Here is a 26,226-nt window from a genome sequence, read left to right as displayed (position 1 = left end):
AGTATGAAAATTAGCGGTGAATGCGGTGTTACCGCGGCACCGCCGCTGAATATAATCGGCGGGCCAGCTCTAGTGTTAATTTGATATCGCCTCAAGGGCCAAGTGAAATTAGACGGCGGGCCAATTTTGACACCCATGACTTAGACGATGAATAATAATAATAATAATAATAATAATATTGATGATGAAAGGGTAACAGCCCCCAGGAGTGTAGTGAGAGTGTTCAGTGCTGGCAACTTGAAGTTGTGTGGCAGCACTGAAGTTGAGCGTGGTGTATTTTTGTGCCGGATTAGTGCGGCATGTTGATCTTATAAGGCGTGACAAAGAATGTGTGCCTCTCCAGTGACCAGCGTCTGCAGCCATGCACTGACATCCGCTGTGGGACGATAACAACCCGGCCGGTGCCAACAGTACTGACCGTGTACTGACCGTGTTCTCCTGCGGGTCACTGGCCCGGCGCTGAAGGAATGCTTTAGGCGGGTCAAACCTTTGCAACCCTCCAGTGGTCAAGGAGCCGGATCTGACTTTTTAGGCGGACTTGATTGGTTGTCAACAATGTTATCTCTCACTTTTCACCTCGCAGTCCTGATAGGTAAGAACACTTGTGGGAAATCATGTTTGGCACTTTTTTAATAATGGGAACTGTAGGAGACGCTGCCAGGAGATTGTTACCTGACTCGTAATGAAACTATCGAAGGTGTTTTGGTGTCCAAGGTGCTGCTATTTCTGTCCTGTGGCTTGATTTTTATTGGCATGTTTATTTATAATACGATATTTTATTAGAAACACTAATAACTACAGTGCATCCTGAAAGTAAATGGTAAATGGATTATACAAACCCCGTTTCCATATGAGTTGGGAAATTGTGTTAGATGTAAATATAAACGGAATACAATGATTTGCAAATCATTTTCAACCCATATTCAGTTGAATATGCTACAAAGACAACATATTTGATGTTCAAACTGATAAACATTTTTCTTTTTGCAAATAATCATTAACTTAGAATTTGATGCCAGCAACACGTGACAAAGAAGTTGGGAAAGGTGGCAATAAATACTGATAAAGTTGAGGAATGCTCATCAAACACTTATTTGGAACATCCCACAGGTGTGCAGGCTAATTGGGAACAGGTGGGTGCCATGATTGGGTATAAAAACAGCTTCCCAAAAAATGCTCAGTCTTTCACAAGAAAGGATGGGGCGAGGTACACCCCTTTGTCCACAACTGCGTGAGCAAATAGTCAAACAGTTTAAGAACAACGTTTCTCAACGTGCAATTGCAAGAAATTTAGGGATTTCAACATCTACAGTCCATAATATCATCAAAAGGTTCAGAGAATCAGGAGAAATCACTCCACGTAAGCGGCATGGCCGGAAACCAACATTGAATGACCGTGACCTTCGATTTCTCAGACGGCACTGTATCAAAAACCGACATCAATCTCTAAAGGATATCACCACATGGGCTCAGGAACACTTCAGAAAACCACTGTCACTAAATACAGTTCGTTGCTACATCTGTAAGTGCAAGTTAAAGCTCTACTATGCAAAGCGAAAGCCATTTATCAACAACATCCAGAAACGCCGCCGGCTTCTCTGGGCCCGAGATCATCTAAGATGGACTCATGCAAAGTGGAAAAGTGTTCTGTGGTCTGACGAGTCCACATTTCAAATTGTTTTTGGAAATATTCGACATCGTGTCATCCGGACCAAAGGGGAAGCGAACCATCCAGACTGTTATCGACGCAAAGTTCAAAAGCCAGCATCTGTGATGGTATAGGGGTGCATTAGTGCGCAAGGCATGGGTAACTTACACATCTGTGAAGGCACCATTAATGCTGAAAGGTACATACAGCTTTTGGAACAACATATGCTGCCATCTAAGCGCCGTCTTTTTCATGGACGCCCCTGCTTATTTCAGCAAGACAATGCCAAGCCACGCGTTACAACAGTGTGGCTTCATAAACAAAGAGTGCGTGTACTTTCCTGGCCCGCCTGCAGTCCAGACCTGTCTCACATCGAAAATGTGTGGCGCATTATGAAGCGTAAAATACGACAGCGGAGACCCCGGACTGTTGAACGACTGAAGCTCTACATAAAACAAGAATGGGAAAGAATTCCACTTTCAAAGCTTCAACAATTAGTTTCCTCAGTTCCCGATCGTTTATTGAGTGTTATTAAAAGAAAAGGTGATGTAACACAGTGGTGAACATGCCCTTTCCCAACTACTTTGGCACGTGTTGCAGCCATGAAATTCTAAGTTAATTATTATTTGCAAAAAAAAAATAAAGTTTATGAGTTTAAACATCAAATATCTTGTCTTTGTAGTGCATTCAATTGAATATGGGTTGAAAAGGATTTGCAAATCATTGTATTCCGTTTATATTTACATATAACACAATTTCCCAACTCATATAGAAACAGAGTTTGTACTTGAATAGCACTTTTCTACCTTTTAAGGTACTCAAAGCGCTTTGACACTATTTCCACATTCACCCATTCACACACACATTCACACACTGATGGCGGGAGCTGCCATGCAAGGCGCTAACCAGGCCCCATCAGGAGCAAGGGTGAAGTGTCTTGCCGAAAGACACAACGGACGTGACTCGGATGGTAGAAGGTGGGGATCGAACCAGGAACCCTCAGGTTGCTGGCACAGCCACTCTCCCAACTGCGCCCTGCCGTATTCACTGCATCGCTTTTTTTCCACATTTTATTATGCTACGGCCTTATTTCAAAATGGAATAAATTTGCTTTTATCCTTAAAATTCTACACACAATACCCCAGAGTAACCATTTGAAGTGTTTTTGTTTTTTTGTTTAAAGCAAATGTATTAAAACTAACAAAATCACATACACATAAATATTCACAGCCTTTGCTCAATTTCAACCTCACGTTTTTTTTTCAAATGATGCCGAAAACATGGCACACCTATCTTTTGGGCAGTTTCACCCATTCCTCTTTGCAGCACCTCTCAAACTCTGTCACTTTGATGGGAAGCGATGGTTTTCCTACAGGATGTCTCTGCACATTGCTGCATTCATCTTAGTCTGGTCAGGGAGGTGACCAAGACCATGGTCACTTAGTCAGAGCTACAGCTACAGCTGTGGAGATAGGAGAACCTTCCAGAAGGACAACCATGTCTGCAGCAGACCACCACAGGAAGTCCTTCATACTGACAGCCATCAGACTATATAATGCATATGTTCCTTTTGACTGTACATGTACTGTAAATGTAAAATGTATTTATGTTATTTACATGTGAATAATTCTGTATAATAGACTGTATTTATGTTATTTACATGTAAATAATGCTGTATAATAGACTGTATTTATGTTATTCACATGTGAATAATGCTGTATAATTGACTGTATTTATATTATTCACATGTGAATAATGCTGTATAATAGACTGTATTTATATTATTCACATGTAAATAATGCTGTATAATAGACTGTATTTATGTTATTCTCATGTGAATAATGCTGTATAATTGACTGTATTTATATTATTCACATGTGAATAATGCTGTATAATAGACTGTATTTATATTATTCACATGTGAATAATGCTGTATAATAGACAGCATTTATGTTTTTCACATGTGAATAATGCTGTATAATAGACTGTATTTATGTTATTCACATGTGAATAATGCTGTATAATTGACTGTATTTATGTTATTCACATGTGAATAATGTTGTATAATAGACTGCATTTATATTATTCAAATGTGAATAATGTTGTATAATAGACTGTATTTATATTATTCAAATGTGAATAATGCTGTATAATAGACTGTATTTATGTTATTCACATGTGAATAATGCTGTATAATAGACTGTATTTATGTTATTCACATGTGAATAATGCTGTATAATAGACTGTATTTATATTATTCACATGTGAATAATGCTGTATAATAGACTGTATTTATATTATTCACATGTGAATAATGCTGTATAATAGACTGTATTTATATTATTCACATGTAAATAATGCTGTATATTAGACTGTATTTATGTTATTCACATGTGAATAATGCTGTATAATTGACTGTTTATATTATTCACATGTGAATAATGCTGTATAATAGACTGTAATTATATTATTCACATGTAAATAATGCTGTATAATAGACTGCATTTATATTATTCACATGTGAATAATGCTGTATAATAGACTGTATTTGTATTATTCACATGTGAATAATGTGGTATAATAGACTGTATTTATATTATTCACATGTGAATAATGCTGTATAATAGACTTATTTATATTATTCACATGTGAATAATGCTGTATCATAGACTGTATTTATGTTATTCACATGTGAATAATGCTGTATAATAGACTGTATTTATATTATTCACATGTGAATAATGCTGTATAATAGACTGTATTTATGTTATTCACATGTGAATAATGCTGTATAAGACTATTTATATTATTCACATGTGAATAATGCTGTATAATAGACTGTATTTATATTATTCACATGTGAATAATGCTGTATAATAGACTGTATTTATATTATTCACATGTGAATAATGCTGTATAATAGACTGTATTTATATTATTCACATGTGAATAATATAAATACAGTCTATTATACACTATTATACACATGTGAATAATGCTGTATAATAGACTGTATTTATATTATTCACATGTGAATAATGCTGTATAATAGACTGTATTTATGTTATTCACATGTGAATAATGCTGTATAAGACTGTATTTATATTATTCACACGTGAATAATGCTGTATAATAGACTGTATTTATATTATTCACATGTGAATAATGCTGTATAATAGACTGTATTTATGTTATTCACATGTGAATAATGCTGTATAATTGACTGTTTATATTATTCACATGTGAATAATGCTGTATAATAGACTGTAATTATATTATTCACATGTAAATAATGCTGTATAATAGACTGTATTTATATTATTCACATGTGAATAATGCTGTATAAGACTGTATTCATTTTATTCACATGTGAATAATGCTGTAATAGACTGTATTTATGTTATTCACATGTGAATAATGTGGTATAATAGACTGTATTTATATTATTCACATGTGAATAATGCTGTATAATAGACTGTATTTATATTATTCACATGTGAATAATGCTGTATAATAGACTGCATTTATATTATTCACATGTGGATAATGCTGTATAAGACTGTATTTATATTATTCACATGTGAATAATGCTGTATAATAGACTGTATTTATATTATTCACATGCGAATAATGCTGTATAATAGACTGTATTTATGTTATTCACATGTGAATAATGCTGTATAATAGACTGTATTTATGTTATTCACATGTGAATAATGCTGTATAATAGACTCGGAACATGAGAAACAGAATTCTCTGCTCTGATGAGACAAAGATTGAACTCTTTGGCGTGAATGCCAGGCATCGTGTTTGAAAGAAACCAGGCCAATACCATCCCTACAGTGGTGTACATATTGGTGCCAGCATCATGATGTGGGGTTGTTTTTAGGAACTCGAAGACTAGTCGGGATGGAAGGTAAAATGAATGCTGAATTTATTTATTTTTTTAAAGCCTTTTCACATTGTCATTATGGGGTATTAGGTGTGTGGAGTTTTGAGGACAAAAATGAATTTATTTCATTTTGGAATAAGGCTGTAACAGAAAAAAAAAATGGAAAAAGTGACGCACTGAATTCTTTCCGTATGCACTGTAATTGGTTTGTCGCCTACAGTATAACACAATAACTAAGATGTCAAAGTTTAGCATATTTACATTGCAGCATCTTTAATGTACAACATGTATCATGTTCCCTTTCCTATTGCTTGAAAACTCAGCTTATTTGACCTTGCCTGACACTCTGCAAGCACACACACGATGTATAGGCGCCTGTCTGACACTTGTCAGGTCTATTTTCATCACATTCCTCAGGCAACACAATCACTTTACAACACAATTGCAAAGGCGTAGGACACAGTTAAAAATGGCTGCTGCTAATCCCTCACTCATATGTGCTCTCTTTGGTCCATAAAGCTGCCGCCTGGGCTTCCAGCGATGAGACCCGCCTGGTCAAAACCCTCTTCACTGGCTACAATAAGGTGGTGCGGCCCGTCAATCACTTCAGCGACCCGGTGGTGGTCACCGTGGGCCTGCAGCTCATCCAGCTGATCAGCGTGGTGAGCTCTTCCTTCCAGAAAGTATCTGCCAGGGTGTCATCCTCTCAGCTGCTGTCCATTATGTCTTCACAGGACGAAGTCAACCAGATTGTCAACAGCAACGTGCGCCTCAAGCAGGTCGGAGAACTTCATTTCATACTTTTTTTTTTTTAGGTTGAAAAACCATACATAGCTTGACACCCTGTTCTTGCACAAAATGTGGGCGTGGTTTACATATGCAAATTTACTCTTTTGGCCTATGGAGAACAAAGGACTGGACAAAAATAATTAGCTGCCATTATGATGTGCAGTGATGTTTTCTAATGACCGTAAGTCTTCAACTATACTAAGTCTTTCAATGCTTGGAATCTGCATCACATACTAGTTACTATGGTCATCTAATTAGTTACTATGGTCATCTAAGTAGTTACTATGGTCATCTAAGTAGTTACTATGGTCATCTATAATCTACTAGTTACTATGGTCATCTGATGAGTTACTATGGTCATCTAATTAGTTAATATGGTCTTCTACTAGTTACTATGGTCATATACTACTTACAATGGTTATCTACTAGTTACTATGGTCATCTACTAGTTACTATGGTTATCTACTAGTTACTATGGTCATCTAATTTATTTACTATGGTCATCTAATAGTTACTTTGGTCATCTATTAGTTACTATGGTCATCTAATTTAGTTACTATGGTCATCTAATTAAGTTACTATGGTCATCTACTAGTTACTATGGTCATCTATAATATACTAGTTACTATGGTCATCTATAATATACGAGTTACTATGGTCATCTATAATATACTAATTACTATGGTCATCTAATTAGTTACTATGGTCATCTAATTAGTTACTATGGTCATCTAATTTAGTTGCTATGGCCATCTAATAGTTACTATGGTTATCTACTAGTTGCTATGGTTATCTACTAGTTACTTTGGTCATCTAATTTAGTTACTATGGTCATCTAATAGTTACTTTGGTCATCTACTAGTTACTATGGTCATCTAATTTAGTTACTATGGTCATCTAATTAAGTTATTGCGGTCATCTACTAGTTACTAGGGTCATCTATAATATACTAAAAACTATGGTCATCTAATTAGTTACTATGGTCATCTAATTAATTACTATGGTCATTTAATTTAGTTACTATGGTCATCTAATTACTTACTATGGTCATCTAATTAGTTATTATGGTCATCTAGTTTAGTTACTATGGTTATCTACTAGTTACTATGGTCATCTACTAGTTACTATGGTCATCTAATTTAGTTACCATGGTCATCTAATTTAGCTACTATGGTAATCTACTAGTTACTATGGTCATCTATAATATACAAATTACTATGGTCATCTAATGTAGTTACTATGGTCATCTAATTAAGTTAATATGGTCATCTACTAGTTACAATGGTCATCTATAACATACTAGTTACTATGGTCATCTAATTAGTTACTATGGTCATCTAATTTAGTTACTATGGTCATCTAATTTAGTTACTATGGTCCTATAATTAGTTACTATGGTCATCTAATTAGTTACTATGGTCATCTAATTAGTTACTATGGTCCTATAATTAGTTACTATGGTCATCTAATTAGTTACTATGGTCATCTAATTAGTTACTATGGTAATGTAAGTCACAGCAGCTCAGACGAGGCACCAAGCAGAGTGGGTGGGTAGTGTTTCCACAGAGTGTTTCCAGAGCCTGAAATGTGGGTGTCAGGGACAGACGTGGAAGGAGATTTTTAGAACAAAGTTCTAAAGCTTAGTGATATATCACATATATCACATTGTAGCTGGGTTTTCACATTCATATTTGGCTGTGTTTGTTGCATTTTTGTAGCATTTTGCTTGATTGTAAAATATGTGGATGGAGAGGGGGTGTGACGTTCATATGTTGTCAATATTCAGTGTTTTATCCTTCATAGTTAATATTGTAAATCCCACATTCTTTATTTTCATGTACAAACGTTTTGTACATTCTGGGGGTCTCATTCAGTAAAACAATTTAAAATTCCATTCCGTTTTTTAAGGCGGTCGGTCTGTCATAACGTTTTTAGCTTTCAGACATTGTGAGGTTTTGTATTAGTCTTCCTAAAAATAGATATACCGGCCCCCAGACACATTTTTCTTCTCTAAATTTGGCCCCGAAGCAAATGAATTGCCCAGGCCTGATCTACGTTAAAATTGTATGAAAGTTCTGAAGCCTTATTATGAAAGACAAATAATTGATGTTACTTGTTACTTGTTGCTATTACTATTTGTGCGTACAGTACTCTTGTTTTCCTGGGTTCGATGCGTGGATGTGTGGAGTTTGCATGTTCTCCCCGTGACTGCGTGGGTTCCCTCCGGGTTCTCCGGCTTCCTCCCACCTCCAAAGACATGCACCTGGGGATAGGCCCCTCCCACCTCCAAAGACATGCACCTGGGGATAGGTTGATTGACAACACTAAATGGTCCCTAGTGTGTGAATGTGAGTGTGAATGTTGTCTGTCTATCTGTGTTGGCCCTGTGATGAGGTGGCGACTTGTCCAGGGTGTAGCCCGCCTTCCGCCCGAGTGCAGCTGGGATAGGCTCCAAAACCCCCGCGACCCCGAGAGGGACAAGCAGTAGAAAAATGGATGGATGGATTATTTTTTTAGATTAAACATTTTCATAATAAGAGCATAACTACTTCCTAATTACAGTTTTTAACACAATTAGAGCCCTCTAGACATGGAACAACACCCCCATAATATCCTTTACACAAAATGTAGGTCTGGATGCTGTATGAGGCTGAGCCAATCAGTGGCCACGATACTGAACAGCACTCTCTGATTGGTTTGTTCTCATCTAGTGGCTGATACTACTGTAGTGTTGATATTTTCAGTTGAATTAGCCATTTCATGCTTGAAAATGCTTCATTTAGGACCAAAACATTTGTAAAATATGTTAATAAAAATATATTAAAAATCAAAGAAATATCTGCGATATGTTCAAATTTTTATATTTGAAGGATGATGTGGTGAGGTACGACTGACCTTTTACTGTTGCACTTTAAATTAAATGTATCCCTCAAACTACATTTCCCATCTCTAACTCATGAAATAATGTTTATATATTTGGGGGTTGCAGATTATGTCATTTTAAATGTCACCAAATCCATGACTTTTATGATTTTATAAAAAAAAAAGTACTTTTGTGTTTTACCCATACCAGCATTGTTTATTGTTAGTTTTTAAAACATGGAAAAAAAGGAAAATGTATTTTAACATGATGAAGAAATGTACTCTGTGCACCCTTTAGATTGACTATACACACTTACTCCTCGGTCCAAAAGGGATCCACTCATAAAAGTCAGGAAAAAAGGATTTTGTTTCTTTTACTTTCAACGCATGACATTTTAACAGATTATAAATCTATTTATTGATGTAATAAAAAAATAAATATATATAAATATTACGTTTTATAGCCTTTTTGTATGCACATTTCTAAAAATAAGTTGCAGAGTGCAATATCTGAGGTTGGTAATTAGAGCCTAGAATAATAATTCATTCATTCAATAATTCATGACAAAATTGATTTTGATACAGTAAACAAAACATTTTATTTTTACAGTGCCTACTGAACTAGAATGAGAGAGAAAGCAGGCAGTACTTAGTTGAGTTTATCGAGTTAACACAAGTTTTTTATTTAAATCTTCCATTTAATATATATAGCTGCTGAAGATCATTTCCATTGCATTTCAGCTGTTTAATGGCAGTGTAACTCATTTACGCTCATCAAAGCTCTGACAATAATGATCAGGGTTTTCTGGCGCCATCTGGTGGTTACTGGGCACAATTACACTAAAACATTTTCTTGTTTTTCGATAAGCAGGAATGACATTTATTTGGTTTTCATGGAAAAAGCATTGTAATATACAAGGAATACAGTTGTAACGGGAGATATTATGGTTGTTAATAGAAAATGTGTATACTTTTATATCCTGTTAAACAATTTTGCAATCGAAAACACAAAGCAATTTTTTTTTAAATGTGTGGAAAGTCCCTGGAGAAATTTCAGACCGCTAACCTTCAGGCTGAACAATCACGTGCCATAAGGAACACATGTAATGCCTGTTTTGGGCCCTAGGGGTGCACAATAAAAGTGACGTTTTTTTGTCTTCCTTTTTATTGTTGAGCTCCTGTGTAAAGTTGTGTTTGTTTTCCCAGCAATGGAATGATGTGAACTTGCAGTGGAACCCTGAGGACTATGGCGGCATCAGAAAGATCAGAATTCCCTCCACTGACATTTGGCGCCCAGACCTGGTGCTCTACAACAAGTACGTTTGCTTTTCTTTTTCTCCGTGTCCCCGTTTAAGTCTCTTTTTTCCTGCAGATCGAGTGCCTGAAAACGAGCAAAACACATATCAACCCTATTTTCACGCGTTCCCATGCATGTGTGAAAGCTCAGATTTCACCGTGCTAGAAATAGCCTGTGTAGAAGAGACACCCCACACCTATGAGGGGCCGTTAGGGACATTATTCAGAATTACCTCCTACATACACTACTGAAATGCTCTCACATAAACAACTGAAATGTTTTTTCTCTCACACACTACTGAAACACTCTTATACACACTACTGAAATGCTCTCACATAAACAACTGAAATGTTTTTTCTCTCACACACTACTGAAACACTCTTATACACACTACTGAAATGCTCTCACATAAACAACTGAAATCTTTTTCTCACACACACACACACACACACACACACACACACACACACACACACACACACACACACACACACACACACACACACTACTGAAACACTCTTATACACACTACTGAAACACTCTTATACACACTACTGAAATGCTCTCACATAAACAACTGAAATCTTTTTCTCACACACACACACACACACACACACACACACTCACACACACACACTACTGAAACACTCTATACACACACTACTGAAACACTCTTATCCACACTACTGAAATGCTCTCACATAAACAACTGAAATCTTTTTCTCACATACACCTACTACTGAAACACTCTTATACACACTACTGAAACAGTCCTATACACACTACTGAAATGCTCTCACATAAACAACTGAAATATTTTTCTCGCACACACACTACTGAATCACTGTTATACACATTACTGAAACACTCTTATACGCACTACTGAAACACTCTTATACACACTACTGAAATGCTCTCACATAAACAACTGAAATATTTGTCTCGCACACACACTACTGAAACACTCTTATACACACTACTGAAATGCTCTCACATAAACAACTGAAATGTTTTTCTCACACACACTACTGAACCACTCTTATACACACTACTGAAACACTCTTATACACACTACTGAAATGCTCTTACATAAACAACTGAAATATTTTTCTCACACACACGCACACTACTGAAACACTCTTATACACACTACTGAAACACTCTTATACACACTACTGAAATGCTCTCACATAAACAACTGGAATGCTCTTTCTCTCACACACCACTGAAACACTCTTATACACACTACTGAAATGCTCTCACATAAACAACTGAAATGTTTTTCTCACACACACTACTGAAACACTCTTATACACACTACTGAAACACTCTTATACACACTACTGAAATGTTCTCACATAAACAACTGAAATATTTTCCTCACACACACACACACTACTGAAACACTCTTATATACACTACTGAAATGCTCTCACATAAACAACTGACATTTTTTTTCTCACACACACACACACACACACACACACACACACACACACACACACACACACACACACACACACACACACACACACTACTGAAACACTCTTATACACACTACTGAAACACTGTTATACACACTACTGAAACTCTCTTACAAACACTACTGAAATGCTCTCACATAAACAACTGAAATATTTTTCACACACACACTACTGAAACACTCTTATACACACTACTGAAATGCTCTCACATAAACAACTAAAATCTTTTTCTCTCACACACTACTGAAACAATTTTGTACACACTACTGAAATGCTCTCACATAAACAACTGAAATGTTTTTCTCTCACACACACTACTGAAACACTCTTATACACACTACTGAAATGTTCTCACATAAACAACTGAAATCTTTTTCTCACACACACACAAACACTACTGAAACACTCTTATACACACTACTGAAATGCTCTCACATAAACAACTAAAATCTTTTTCTCTCACACACACTACTGAAACACTCTTATACACACTACTGAAACAATTTTGTACACACTACTGAAATGCTCTCACATAAACAACTGAAATGGTTTTCTCTCACATACACACACTACTGAAACACTCTTATACACACTACTGAAATGCTCTCACATAAACAACTTAAATCTTTTTCTCACACACACACACTACTGAAACACTCTTACATACACTACTGAAATGCTCTCACATAAACAACTGAAATCTTTTAAGTCATTTTTCCTGCAGATCGAGTGCCTGAAAATGAGCAAAACACATGTCAACCCTATTTTCACGCGTTCCCATGCATGTGTGAAAGCTCAGATTTCATCATGCTAGAAATAGACTGTGCAGAAGAGACACCCCACACCTCTCCCGCCCCCTTCAAACGCACACAAATATCTGGTATGTCACGTCTGACACTCGGCAATGTTTTACCCTGGCAACGACACTACGATTGTTCCTCCCTCGGGCGCATGGTGTCGTCTTGCAATCACCTTAAAACATGTGCGTTTATTGTTTATTGTTTATTGAGGATCCCCATTAGCCGACGCCAGGCTAGTCTTCCTGGGGTCCTTTTTCAAAAGTTCAAAGTAAAATAATAATAAATATAAAGATCCAGTTACAAAACATACACAAATCCATTTACAAATAAAAAAAAGGAAAATAAAAAGAACATTCTGAAAGTAATACAAATAAAATAACAGTACACAGATACAGTTACAGAACATACGCAAATCCAGTTACAACAAAAGAAAAGGAAAGAGGGGAAAAAAAAGTTCTCAAATTTATAACATGAAAGATTAACTCTTAAGTTTAACAGGTGACTTTACATGTTTCTTAAATGCTTTCTACTGGGAATAGTCCTTATGTTGAGGATAATAGAGGTTGAGTTGATTCAGCTAAAAAAATGTTTTGATATCAATAAGTTATCATTAAATGATAAGAAAACTAAATGCATGGTGTTTAGTGGTGCAAGGACAAATTGTGAAGCAAAATTAAAATTAAATCAAGTGGAAATTGATAGAGTATATGAAACTAAATTCTTGGGAATAATAATTGATCATAAATTATGTTAGAAACCGCATATTGAATATATAAAGGGAAAAATATCCAAATTCATTGCCATTCTTTATAAAGTAAGACACATGCTGAATAAGACATGTCTGCATATGTTATATTATTCTTTTATTTTTCCATATTCAACATATTGTGTTGAAGTTTGGGGAAATGTTTATAAAACAAACATAGAGCCAATAATTAAACTCCAAAAAAGGGTCATTAGAATAATACACAAAGCGTGCTACTATGAACATACCAATCCATTATTTATACCGGTAAGTTATAATGTGTTAAAATTTTCAGATATTGTGTTTTTAAAGGGGAACATTATCACCAGACCTATGTAAGCGTCAATATATACCTTGATGTTGCAGAAAAAAGACCATATATTTTTTTAACCGATTTCCGAACTCTAAATGGTTGAATTTTGGCGAATTAAACGCCTTTCTATTATTCGCTCTCGGAGCGATGACGTCACGTTGTGACGTCACATCGGGAAGCAATCCGCCATTTTCTCACTTTCGTCGGTGCGTTGTCGGAGGGTGTAACAACACGAACAGGGACGGATTCAAGTTGCACCAGTGGCCCAAAGATGCGAAAGTGGCAAGAAATTGGACGAAATTTGTTCAAAATACGAGGCTGTGGGGAAAGCCGACGAAATGGTCAGTCGTTTGTTCCGCACACTTTACCGACGAAAGCTATGCTACGACAGAGATGGCAAGAATGTGTGGATATCCTGCGACACTCAAAGCAGATGCTGACATCAACTCCAAAACTGGACAGATCAGCTTTCAGGAAAAGAGAGCGGATGAGGGTATGTCTACAGAATATATTATATGATGAAAACTTTATTCATTACTCGCGGTTTTACGTAAATTATTATACATAAACTGTGTTTACAACAGCCTCCTATCTTGTATTCTTAGGGTATTTACATAAAGAGGAGAAAACTATAATGTATGGGGGATATTGATTTTTGAAATGGGTAAAGTAAGAAGGAATACAAAATACAAATGTATTTCAGTTTTAGGAGTTAAATGGTGGAACAAGCTCAGTGATGAGTTGAAGACATGTACTTCTTTGTTAATAATAATAATAATAGATTGTATTTGTAAAAAGCACTTTACATTGAGCAAACAACCTCAAAGTGCTACAGTGTATTAAAAAATAAAAATAAAAAAGATAATACAAATTTAAAAAAATAAAAACTAGAACAGCCTAATAGCTAGAACTAGTATGCATACAGTATATCTAAAAAAAAAAGGCTTTTTTAAAAAGAAGGGTTTTAAGCCTTTTTTTAAAGCATCCACGGTCTGTGGTGCCCTCAGGTGGTCAGGGAGAGCGTTCCACAGACTTAAGACTTTGTTAAGGTTCAAGAAAACCTTGAAAGGTGAAATAATTGAAAATGATCAAATATAGCAACAATTACTTTCATTCCATTGATTGTTTTAACGTTGATGTTGCAGGTTAGCTTAATTTCAGTGAAGGTATAGGATAGGCAAATATAACCTATTCCTTTTTCGGTCATTCTTTTTCTTTTCTTTTTGTGTGTAAATGTGTATGATTGTTAAATATGTATAATCTGTACTGTTAAACTGATCACACAAAATGGTTGATGGTTGATTATATGGCCGAAATAAACTCATTTCATATATGGAAATGAAGAATATTCCATAGTGAAATGCCTCGGTGTATGACATTGAATGAGTGCTTGGTGTTGGTAATGCAAGTAGACCTTGAGTTGAAGCTCTGCTACTGTAGTGGTGAACATCAGCATTAGAAGCAATCTGCTTCAAAAGAGCTGTTTTTGATTGATTGATTGATTGAGACTTTTATTAGTAGGTTGCACAGTGAAGTACATATTCCGTACAATTGACCACTAAATGGTAACACCCCAATAAGTTTGTCAACTTGTTTGAGTCGGGGTCCACTTAAATTGATTCATGATACAGATTTATACTATCATATATACTATCATCATAACACAGTCATCACGCAAGATAATCATCAGGGTGTATACATTGAATTATTTACATTATTTACAATCCGGGGTGTGGAGGGGGGGGGGGGGGGGGGGGTTAGGTTTGGTTGTTATCATCAGTCATCAACAATTGAGAACAGAGAAATGGATATTGAAACAGTGTAGGTCTGACTTGGTAGGATATGTACAGCAAGTAGTGGACATAGAGAGAGAGAGAGAGAGAGAGAGAGAGAGAGAGATCAGAAGGCATAAGGAAAGTATCTACATTTGATTGTTTACATTTGATTATTACTATTATTATTATTACTTTTATTGCGGTTTTGAAGGAGGATAGAGATGCCCTTTCTTTTACACCTGTAGGGAGCGCATTCTACATTGATGTGGCATAGAAAGAGAATGAGTTAAGACCTTTGTTAGATCGGAATCTGGGTTTAACGTGGTTAGTGGAGCTCCCCCTGGTGTTGTGGTTATGGCGGTCATTTACGTTAAGGAAGTAGTTTGACATGTACTTCGGTATCAGGGAGGTGTAGCGGATTTTATAGACTAGGCTCAGTGCAAGTTGTTTTACTCTGTCCTCCACCCTGAGCCAGCCCACTTTGGAGAAGTGGGTAGGAGTGAGGTGTGATCTGGGGTGGAGGTCTAGAAGTAATCTGACTAGCTTGTTCTGGGATGTTTGGAGTTTAGATTTGAGGGTTTTGGAGGTGCTAGGGTACCAGGAGGTGCATGCGTTATCGAAAAAGGGTTGAACGAGAGTTCCCGCTAGAATCCTCATGGTGCTTTTGTTGACCAGAGAGGAGATTCTATAGAGAAATCTCGTTCGTTTGTTGACCTTTTTGATTACCTTGGTTGCCATTTTATCACAGGAAAGATTAGCCTCTAGAATGGAACCTAGGTAGGTGACCTCATCTTTCCTGGTGATAACAATGTCACCCACTTTTATAGTGAAGTCATTGACTTTCTTAAGGTTGATGTGGGACCCAAACAGGATGGATTCCGTTTTACCCAAGTGTATGGATAGCTTGTTGTCAGCGAGCCAGGTGCAAGTTCTACAGAGTTCAGCACTGAGGATTTTCTCCACCTGTGACTTGTCCTTGTCTGATACCAGCAGGGCCGAGTCATCCGCAAACAAGAACAATTCACAGTCGCATGCTGTGGGGTACTTGGTATGAATAATGTTTCCAATAAATAACAATAAACTGCTGGATAATCTATGAATAACCTTCAGCCATCTAAGACAAGAATGCTTACGGTCCACACTCCATCTATAAGAACAATCAAGAGGAAGTCTAACTGTCCTTTTTTCAGCTGTTTGTCATTTTGTAAACTCAACCTTGGGTGCGGAAGCCTAAATAACTGAACATTAATCCAGATGACACAACACCAATGTTTGTACTACCTGTCTGCCAATTGCAGGTGTTATGTATGTACAAACCCCGTTTCCATATGAGTTGGGAAATTGTTTAGATGTAAATATAAACGGAATACAATGATTTGCAAATCATTTTCAACCCATATTCAGTTGAATATGCTACAAAGACAACATATTTGATGTTCAAACTGATAAACATTTTTTTTTTTTGCAAATAATCATTAACTTTAGAATTTGATGCCAGCAACACGTGACAAAGAAGTTGGGAAAGGTGGCAATAAATACTGATAAAGTTGAGGAATGCTCATCAAACACTTATTTGGAACATCCCACAGGTGAACAGGCAAATTGGGAACAGGTGGGTGCCATGATTGGGTATAAAAGTAGATTCCATGAAATGCTCAGTCATTCACAAACAAGGATGGGGTGAGGGTCACCACTTTGTCAACAAATGCGTGAGCAAATTGTTGAACAGCTTAAGAAAAACCATTCTCAACCAGCTATTGCAAGGAATTTAGGGATTTCACCATCTACGGTCCGTAATATCATCAAAGGGTTCAGAGAATCTGGAGAAATCACTGCACGTAAGCAGCTAAACCCGTGATCTTCGATCCCTCAGGCTGTACTGCATCAACAAGGGACATCAGTGTGTAAAGGATATCACCACGAGGGCTCAGGAACACTTCAGAATCCCACTGTCAGTAACTGCAGTTGGTCGCTACATCTGTAAGTGCAAGTTAAAACTCTCCTATGCAAGGCGAAAACCGTTTATCAACAACACCCAGAAACGCTGTAGGCTTTGCTGGGCCTGAGCTCATCTAAGATGGACTGATGCAAAGTGGAAAAGTGTTCTGTGGTCTGACGAGTCCACATTTCAAATTGTTTTTGGAAACTGTGGCCGTCGTGTCCTCCGGACCAAAGAGGAAAAGAACCATCTGGATTGTTATAGACGCAAAGTTGAAAAGGCAGCATCTGTGATGGTATGGGGGTGTATTAGTGCCCAAGACATGGGTAACTTACACATCTGTAAAGGCGCCATTAATGCTGAAAGGTACATACAGGTTTTGGAGCAACATATGTTGCCATCCAAGCAACGTTACCATGGACGCCCCTGCTTATTTCAGCAAGACAATGCTAAGCCACATGCTACATCAACGTGGCTTCATAGTAAAAGAGTGCGGGTACTAGACTGGCCTGCCTGTAGTCCAGACCTGTCTCCCATTGAAAATGTGTGGCGCATTTTGAAGCCTAAAATACCACAACGGAGACCCCCAGACTGTTGAACAACTTAAGCTGTACATCAAGCAAGAATGGGAAATAATTCCACCTGAGAAGCTTAAAAAATGTGTCTCCTCAGTTCCCAAACGTTTACTGAGTGTTGTTAAAAGGAAAGGCCATGTAACACAGTGGTGAATATGCCCTTTCCCAACTACTTTGGCACGTGTTGCAGCCATGAAATTCAAAGTTAATTATTATTTGCAAAAAAAAAAAAAAAAGTTTATCAGTTTGAACATCAAATATGTTGTCTTTGTAGCATATTCAACTGAATATGGGTTGAAAATGATTTGCAAATCATTGTTTTCCGTTTATATTTACATCTAACACAATTTCCCAACTCAGATGGAAACGGGGTTTGTAGTATGTATGTGTATGCTTGCTTTTGTGCTCCTATTTTGTGTTTATCATATCGCATTTTTGTGCTTGCATGTTTCAGCATTCCATGCATATACTGACCTCTGGACCCCCTGCCAAAAGCTTCTTCTAGCTTATCTGGGGGGACCCTTTCACTTACCACCATCCTTAAATGGATATTCACTACTGTTGTAATCGTAATATGGTATTGTGAATAAACTTGAAACATACATACCTAGCACATTTCCTAACAGCAGCGATACTTCTACCCATCTTAGCCACAATGTATCCTGCTCAGTGGCCTAGTGGTTAGAGTGTCCTGAGATGGGTAGGTTGTGAGGAGGGATGTCCGATAATATCGGACTTCTCATATTATCGGCCGATAAATACTTTAAAATGTAATATCGTAAATTATCGGTATCGGTTTCAAAATTATCGGTATCGGTTTCAAAAAGTAAAATGTATGACTTTTTAAAACAGCGATATGTACAAGGACATAGGGGGAAGTACAGAGCGCCAATAAACCTTAAAGGCACTGCATTTGCGTGCCGGCCCAATCACATAATATCTACGGCTTTTCACACACACAAGTGAATGCATGTATATTTGGTCAACAGGTCACACTGAGGGTGGCCGTATAAACAACTTTACAAATATGCGCCACACTGTGAACCCACACCAAACAAGAATGACAAACACATTTCGGGAGAACATCCGCAGCGTAACACAACATAAACACAACAGAACAAATACCCGGAAGCCCTTGCAGCACTAACTCTTCCGGGACGCTACAATATACACCCCCCCCGCTACTACCTACCCCCACCTCAACCCCGCCCACCTCAACCCCCTCATGCTCTCTCAGGGAAAGCCTGTCCCAAATTCCAAGCTGCTGTTTTGAGGCATGTTAAAAAAGAATAATGCACTTTGTGGCTTCAATAATAAATATGGCAGTGCCATGTTGGCATTTTTTTTTTTCATAACTTCAGTTGATTTATTTTGGAAAACCTTGTTACATTGTTTAATGCATCCAGCGGGGCATCACAACAAAATTAGGCATAATAATGTGTTAATTCCACGACTGTATATATCGGTATCGGTTGATATCGGAATCGGTAATTAAAAGTTGAACAATATCGGAATATCGGCAAAAAAGCCATTATCGGACATCTCTAGTTGTGAGTATAAAAATGGGAGCCATTACCTCCCTGCTTGGCACTCGGCATCAAGGGTTGGAATTAGGGGTTGAATCACCAAAAATGATTCCCGGGCATGGCCACCGCTGCTGCCCACTGCTCCCCTCACCTCCCAGGGGGTGATCAAGGGGGATGGGTCCAAATGCAGAGAAGAATTTCGCCACACCTAGTGTGTGTGTGACAATCATTGCTACTTTAACTTTTTAACTTACCGTATTTTTCAGACTATAAGTCGCAGTTTTTTTCATAGTTTGGCCGGGCTCCAGTGCGACTTATATATGTTTTTTTCCTTTATAATTATGCATTTTCGGCAGGTGCGTCTTATACTCCGGTGCGACTTATACTCCGAAAAATACGGTAATTTGATTGATATATTCGGACCACGGAAGTGTATTACTAAGGGTAACGCCCAAAAGTTTGACTTTATCCTCTAGTCCTGAAATCTGTAAATTAAGTATAGTATTTTTTGCCAGACTATGTCATGAACCAAATACTTTTTTGTTTTTAAACTGTTTAAAAGCAGTGTATTACTTCTAACCCACTGAGTAACATCTAAGTCTGTTGACGCCTGCCGTGTGTGCTTCTGGTGCCCACAGCGCCGATGGCGACTTTGCCATCGTGCACGAGACCAAAGTGCTGCTGGAGCACACGGGACTCATCACGTGGAACCCTCCTGCCATCTTCAAGAGCTACTGCGAGATCATCGTGCTGCACTTCCCCTTCGACCTGCAGAACTGCAGCATGAAACTGGGCACCTGGACCTACGACGGGAACCTGGTCGTCGTCAATCCTGTAATTGCATTCCACATTTTCTCATTTGAATCCCCGATAAGTACTTTTTTTAATTGTCTAAAAAGGCTGAAACGGTGACCTCTGCCAGGGATGGGCGATACGGCCTAAAATCTTTGTTGCGATACGTCAAAAACCAATGCCATACCTAAAATAGACTCAGCATTTTAACCCGAAGGCAAACGTTCCATGTGATGCCATTAAGTAGCTCGTAATGATCTTTTACGTAACAATCTGACGTCCGCTACCTTGCTGGAGGCGGGAGAAAGAAAGATAGCTAGAAGTTGGACAGAAAGCTTTTAGAGTGCATTTATTATCCTCACAAGATCAACTTGTGGTATGTAAGAAAACAACAGAGCTTAACTCTTTAGTGACAATATCATTTTTATTTGTTTTATTTTGTCCTGTCCAGCTACTCAGGCAAATCATAGTTAATGTAGATCAGTGCTTTTCAACCACTGTGCCGCGGCACACTAGTGTGCCGTGAGATACAGTCTGGTGTGCTGTGGGAGATCATCTAGTTTCACTTATTTGGGTTAAAAATATATTTTGCAAAGCAGTAATTATAGTCTGCACATGATGTGTTGTTGTTGAGTGTCGGTGCTGTCTAGAGCTTGGCAGAGTAACCGTGTAATACTCTTCCATATATGGGTATTGTATATGGTGGCAGCAGGTAGCTAATTGCTTTGTAGATGTCGGGAACAGCGGGAGGCAGTGTGCAGGTAAAAAGGTATCTAATGTTTAAACCAAAAAATAAACAAAAGGTGAGTGCCCCTAAGAAAAGGCAGAAGGCTATGCAGAAGAAAACTAAAACTGAACTGGCTACAAAGTCATCAAAAACAGAATGCTGGACGACAGCAAAGACTTACTGTGGAGCAAAGACGGCGTCCACAATGTACATCCGAACATGACATGACAATCAACAATGTCCCCACAAAGAAGGATAAAAACAACTGAAATATTCTTGATTGCTAAAACAAAGCAGGTGTAGGGAATAGCGGTCAAGGAAGACATGAAACTGCTACAGGAAAATACCAAAAAACAGAGAAAAAGCCACCAAATTAAGAGCGCAAGACAAGAACTAAAACACTACACACAGGAAAACAGCAAAAAAGTCCAAATAAGTCAGGGTGTGATGTGACAGGTGGTGACAGTACACTTACTTTGAGACAAAAGCTATAGTGATGCATGCTTGGTTATGCTTTAAAGTCATACCAACAATTGACTTTAAACTTTTTACTGTCAAATGTGTTTTGTTTTTTAATGATTTCTGCTGGTGGTGTGCCTCCGCATTTTTTCAACGCAAAAAATGTGCCTTGGCTCCAAAAACGTTGAAAAACACTGATGTAGATGATCTATATCTGCTGTACACATTTACTTTACAAAAGAGAAGTGTGAGATACTTCTCTTGTTGCCTTATTTGTATTTGACTTTATTAAATGTATTTATATTATCATTTGGTGCAGCCGGGCCGGAGCAGGAGGGGATAGAAAGAGGGAAAAAAGGAAGGCAGAGGGGGGAATTTTGCGGGCAACAGAGGATAAGACAAAGAGGCAACAACAGCAAACACAACAATATCAACCACAACAGAACAGCATCAGCAAATAGGATATGTACAAATATGATAGTAAAAGTGATAGCAGAAATAAATATTAAATATTGATAACACAGAAACGACAATGAGCATTATTACACTACAAATGGAGCAATAAAAATACCAATATAAATATCACTATTGATCATGAATAATAAGAATTACCTCTTATCAACAATAAAATTGTTTCAAATGAATCAATACATGTATGTAATAACTTGAAATACAAAAGAAAGCAGAAAAATGGAGGGGAAGAAAGAGAAGCGAACTGTATTAACCTTGTAGATTGTTATAGTAACTATAGGTTAAGCTTTGTCAGTGTGCCATACCCAGTTTCCCCTAGGGCAACAACATTAATATATGACACGTGATTACATGCATGAGTAGTACACTGACAAAGCTTAACCTATTGTTACTATAACAATCTACAAGGTTAATACAGTTCGCTTCTCTTTCTTCCTCTCCATTATTCTGCTTTCTTTTGTATCTCTAGTTATTACATATATGTATTGTTGCATTTGAAGCAATTGTATTGTTGATGATAGAGGTCATTATTGTTATTATTATGTAAATGTACTTGTATATGTGCATGTATGTGTATATGTATGTTTGTACAGTGAATGTATATGTTCATGTATGTGTATATGTATGTGTGTGTGTATGTTTGTACAGTGAATGTGTATGTACAGTATGTGTCAGTGACGTGCGGTGAGGTTCATGACTGGTGAGGCACTGACTTCATCACAGTCAGATTTACAAACATATGAACCCTAAAGAGTATCGTATTCACCATTTGATTGGCAGCAGTTAACGGGTTATGTTTAAAAGCTCATACCAGCATTCTTCCCTGCTTGGCACTCAGCATCAAGGGTTGGAATTGGGGGTTATTAAATCACCAAAAAGTATTCCCGGGCGCGGCGCCGCTGCTGCCCACTGCTCCCCTCACTTCCCAGGGGGTGATCAAGGGATGGGTCAAATGCAGAGGACAAATTTCACCACACCTAGTGTGTGTGTGACAATCATTGCTACTTTAACTTAACTTTAACTTTACACATACAAACTGTAGCACACAAAAAAGCACATTTAATTAAAAAAAAACGTTATTATGGTCTTACCTTTATGTAATATATTGGGTTGGAGGCAATAACCAGGCGAGGTGATGAAGTACGTCTCTTTACTGTAGACTTCAGAACAGACTCAACACACTTGACATCAGGTGCGCAACACCACATAAATCGTTGGCCAACCAAAAAGTAACCCCAGTACGCTATAGCCAACATTAACCAGGAGATGGCAACAGACAAACATAGTTCACCCTATTACATTCCTCCCCTTTTAGAAATGTAGAAGTTACTCAATAGAAATAAACAACCCAACCAAAAAATGCAGCAGCTCAATAAGAAGCCAAAAAGTGCAAAAACAATAATGTTCGTGTTGGAGGAGTTGTGAATGAATGAAATATGAAATCCGTGCTGCAGTCTGCAGGTGTACCTAATGTTGTGGCCCTGCAGTCATTCACAACTCCTCCAACACGAACATTATTGTTTTTGCACTTTTTGGCTTCTTATTAAATAACTTTTTTAAATAGATTCAATCTTGCACGTGGAACGTTTAAGTGTGGGCTTTAGTTGATATAACACTCCCGTCAGGGAGTGCATTCTCTACCACCAGGAGGCGGGATTACTGCGAGTCTCACACAGTGCGTCTTCGCAGCAGTTTTATGATTGCTCAGCACAAGAAATACGTTACACACATACAGTTGTTGACAAAATACACTGTACATTATATACCTCAGCTAACTAAACTATGGAAATGTATAATATAATTCATATAGCAATATGGTCTCACTGCACAGCAGGCCAGCAGATAGCCGAGTCCGCAATCCATGTTGAGGCACAACTGAGTGACGTGCCTCAACTGGCTGCTGATCACCGCACTGTCTCTTCTCAGTATTTGAACGGCAAATGTGAAAATTCAGCGATTTTGAATAAAAATAATCTAAAACTGGTGTAGTTAAATGGAAAATCCCTTTATAGTATAATCACTGGATACATATAACAATTTAATTAATTGTTTTTTCTTTTTACATTTTTTTTCTTTCCATGATGGCGGGGCTTCACCAGCCTCTAGTGACTGCACGTCACTGGTATGTGTATATGTATGTTTGTACCGTGAATGTGAATGACAATATCATTTTCAATGAACATCGGATTTTATTTATCAAACCTAACATGTGCAAAACATGGTGAAGATGTACCGTGATTATAGCAAAAACAAATTCTTGGCAATATTTGCAGAAAGGTTGTTCATAACAAAAAGAGAAAACACCTGATACATAACAACTTTAATTTCTAATCTTCAATAATGTTTTGGAGTGCATGAAAAAGTGTAAACATAGTTTTCTATGACGACATGGTCATTTAGGAACAAGTATTACTACGGCTGATGAGTTCATTGTAAACAACAGTGCAACAAGCGTAACATGCATGAGTTTTACACCAGCAACTGATATTTTTAAAAGGCATGCAGACATAAAGCTGCAGGATTACGCAGCTAGGTTAGAGACAAAAGTTTTGTACTTGAATAAAGAAACTTTAAATTTAAATTAAAAAAATGAGTGCACACATTTGTTTCTGGTTAAATAAAAATTGGATATATTCTGGTAATTATTTTGAAAAAGTACTTATTTCAGTTTTAACGTTAATTTTTTTTTGATATTTAAGATTCTGTTTTTTTTTTTCTCAGATTAAAATATATATTTGTTTTCAGATCCAGATCTTTCTTTTTCAGATTCAAATCTTCTTCTTTTTTAGATTCAGATTTCTGGCCTGAATTTAGCATGGAGGTGCATTCAATCAACTGAGAGGGGCCTGACATCACAACAAACAGCTTAGCAAAAAGGACAGGGGGCGTCCCCTTCCAACCTGAAAAAAGAAATGCGTGCGCTTATTTTAATTCACTCAAAAGTGTACATCAAAATCGGATTTTTCCGTTTCAAAGTTGTTGGTTTTTTTTAAGTACAAAACTTTTGGCCTTAATTTAGTTGCATACTGGATGGTGACCATGCATGACACTTTAAATGCAGCTACTGCCGTCTTGTGGCGTTGATTCAAAAACTGCATCAGGAGGTTGCCTACAGCCACATCAGTTATTGCATGTCAAGGCAATGATTTACTTATGTAGATCACACACCTGTCAACTGTTGGAGAATTGTCGGTTAATTGACTAAATGTGTTAATTGGAGCCGTTATTGTTTACAGCGTTGTTCATGAGATGGTTTATGTGCTGAGTAATTAGCATTCAAGAGATCGAGGGTTTGAGTCTACGCTTGCTCGTCACCTGGTGGAGTTTGCGTGTTCTTCCCATGTGTAGGTTTACCCAAATTCCAAAAACATGCATGTTAGTTTAGACTCCAGCTCACCTGTGACACTAATGCACAGATGTCAAACTGAAGGCCCGAGGGCCAAATCTGGCCCGCCACATTATTGTATGTGGCCCGCAAAAGCCTGGAAATAATATTGCTAATAAAATGCTTAATCTTTTCTTGCTAAATATTTGTTCTTTACCTTTTGACATTAAAAATCATGTACTGCATGCAATTGCATATCTTTTAAAATTCAATATTATCAAAATATTATATAATCATGTATTCCAAAAATATTTTTTGTTAAAATAAATATAAATGCTGTATTTAAATATCTGCTTGACTTATGATTTCAAAACAAATTATCAGTCAAATTGTAGACTGTAAAATCGACAATAGATTTTATGGTTAAATACCGCCATTTTTAGCATAAAATCAACTTTGGTACTGTTTTTTTACAAATACAGTAAGACACTAAAACATAAAAAAAAAAATAAATAAAAAAAAAACATTAAAACAACAAGATTTTATGGTTAAAAAAAACCCAAACCTGGCAGCTCTGTTGCTTGAATTTTCTCGCTAAAAACAGTGGTATTGTTTCTCCATTCCATACCGTTTATACCATTTTTTTATATGCTGTAAAAAAAACAAAAAAACACTTATTTTCCTGTAAAATTCTGGTGACTGAGCTGCCAGTTTTTAAAGTAAAATTTAAATGTTTTTTTGCAGTTCATGTAAAAAAAATATTGTTAATGTATCATATATATATATATATATATATATATATATATA

At 37.1% G+C, this 26,226-nt stretch overlaps 1 protein-coding gene across 1 annotated transcript in view; it reads left to right on the top strand.

The window, feature by feature from the left end:
- The first annotated feature begins 332 nt into the window (after positions 1-332).
- The window catches only part of LOC133613239 (acetylcholine receptor subunit alpha), a 40,672-nt gene continuing 14,778 nt past the window's right edge, over positions 333-26,226 (top strand). The window contains exons 1-5 of the mRNA XM_061970629.2: positions 333-592; positions 6,060-6,202; positions 6,275-6,319; positions 10,398-10,507; positions 20,284-20,479. Of these exons, the coding sequence (XP_061826613.1) occupies positions 556-592; positions 6,060-6,202; positions 6,275-6,319; positions 10,398-10,507; positions 20,284-20,479 (531 nt within the window). The 5' untranslated portion in view covers positions 333-555. The remainder of the gene's footprint in view (positions 593-6,059; positions 6,203-6,274; positions 6,320-10,397; positions 10,508-20,283; positions 20,480-26,226) is intronic.

Source organism: Nerophis lumbriciformis, linkage group LG13 (genome assembly GCF_033978685.3).
Source record: "Nerophis lumbriciformis linkage group LG13, RoL_Nlum_v2.1, whole genome shotgun sequence".
Classification (NCBI taxonomy): Eukaryota; Metazoa; Chordata; class Actinopteri; order Syngnathiformes; family Syngnathidae; genus Nerophis; species Nerophis lumbriciformis.
This window is presented reverse-complemented; position numbering and strand designations above follow the sequence as displayed.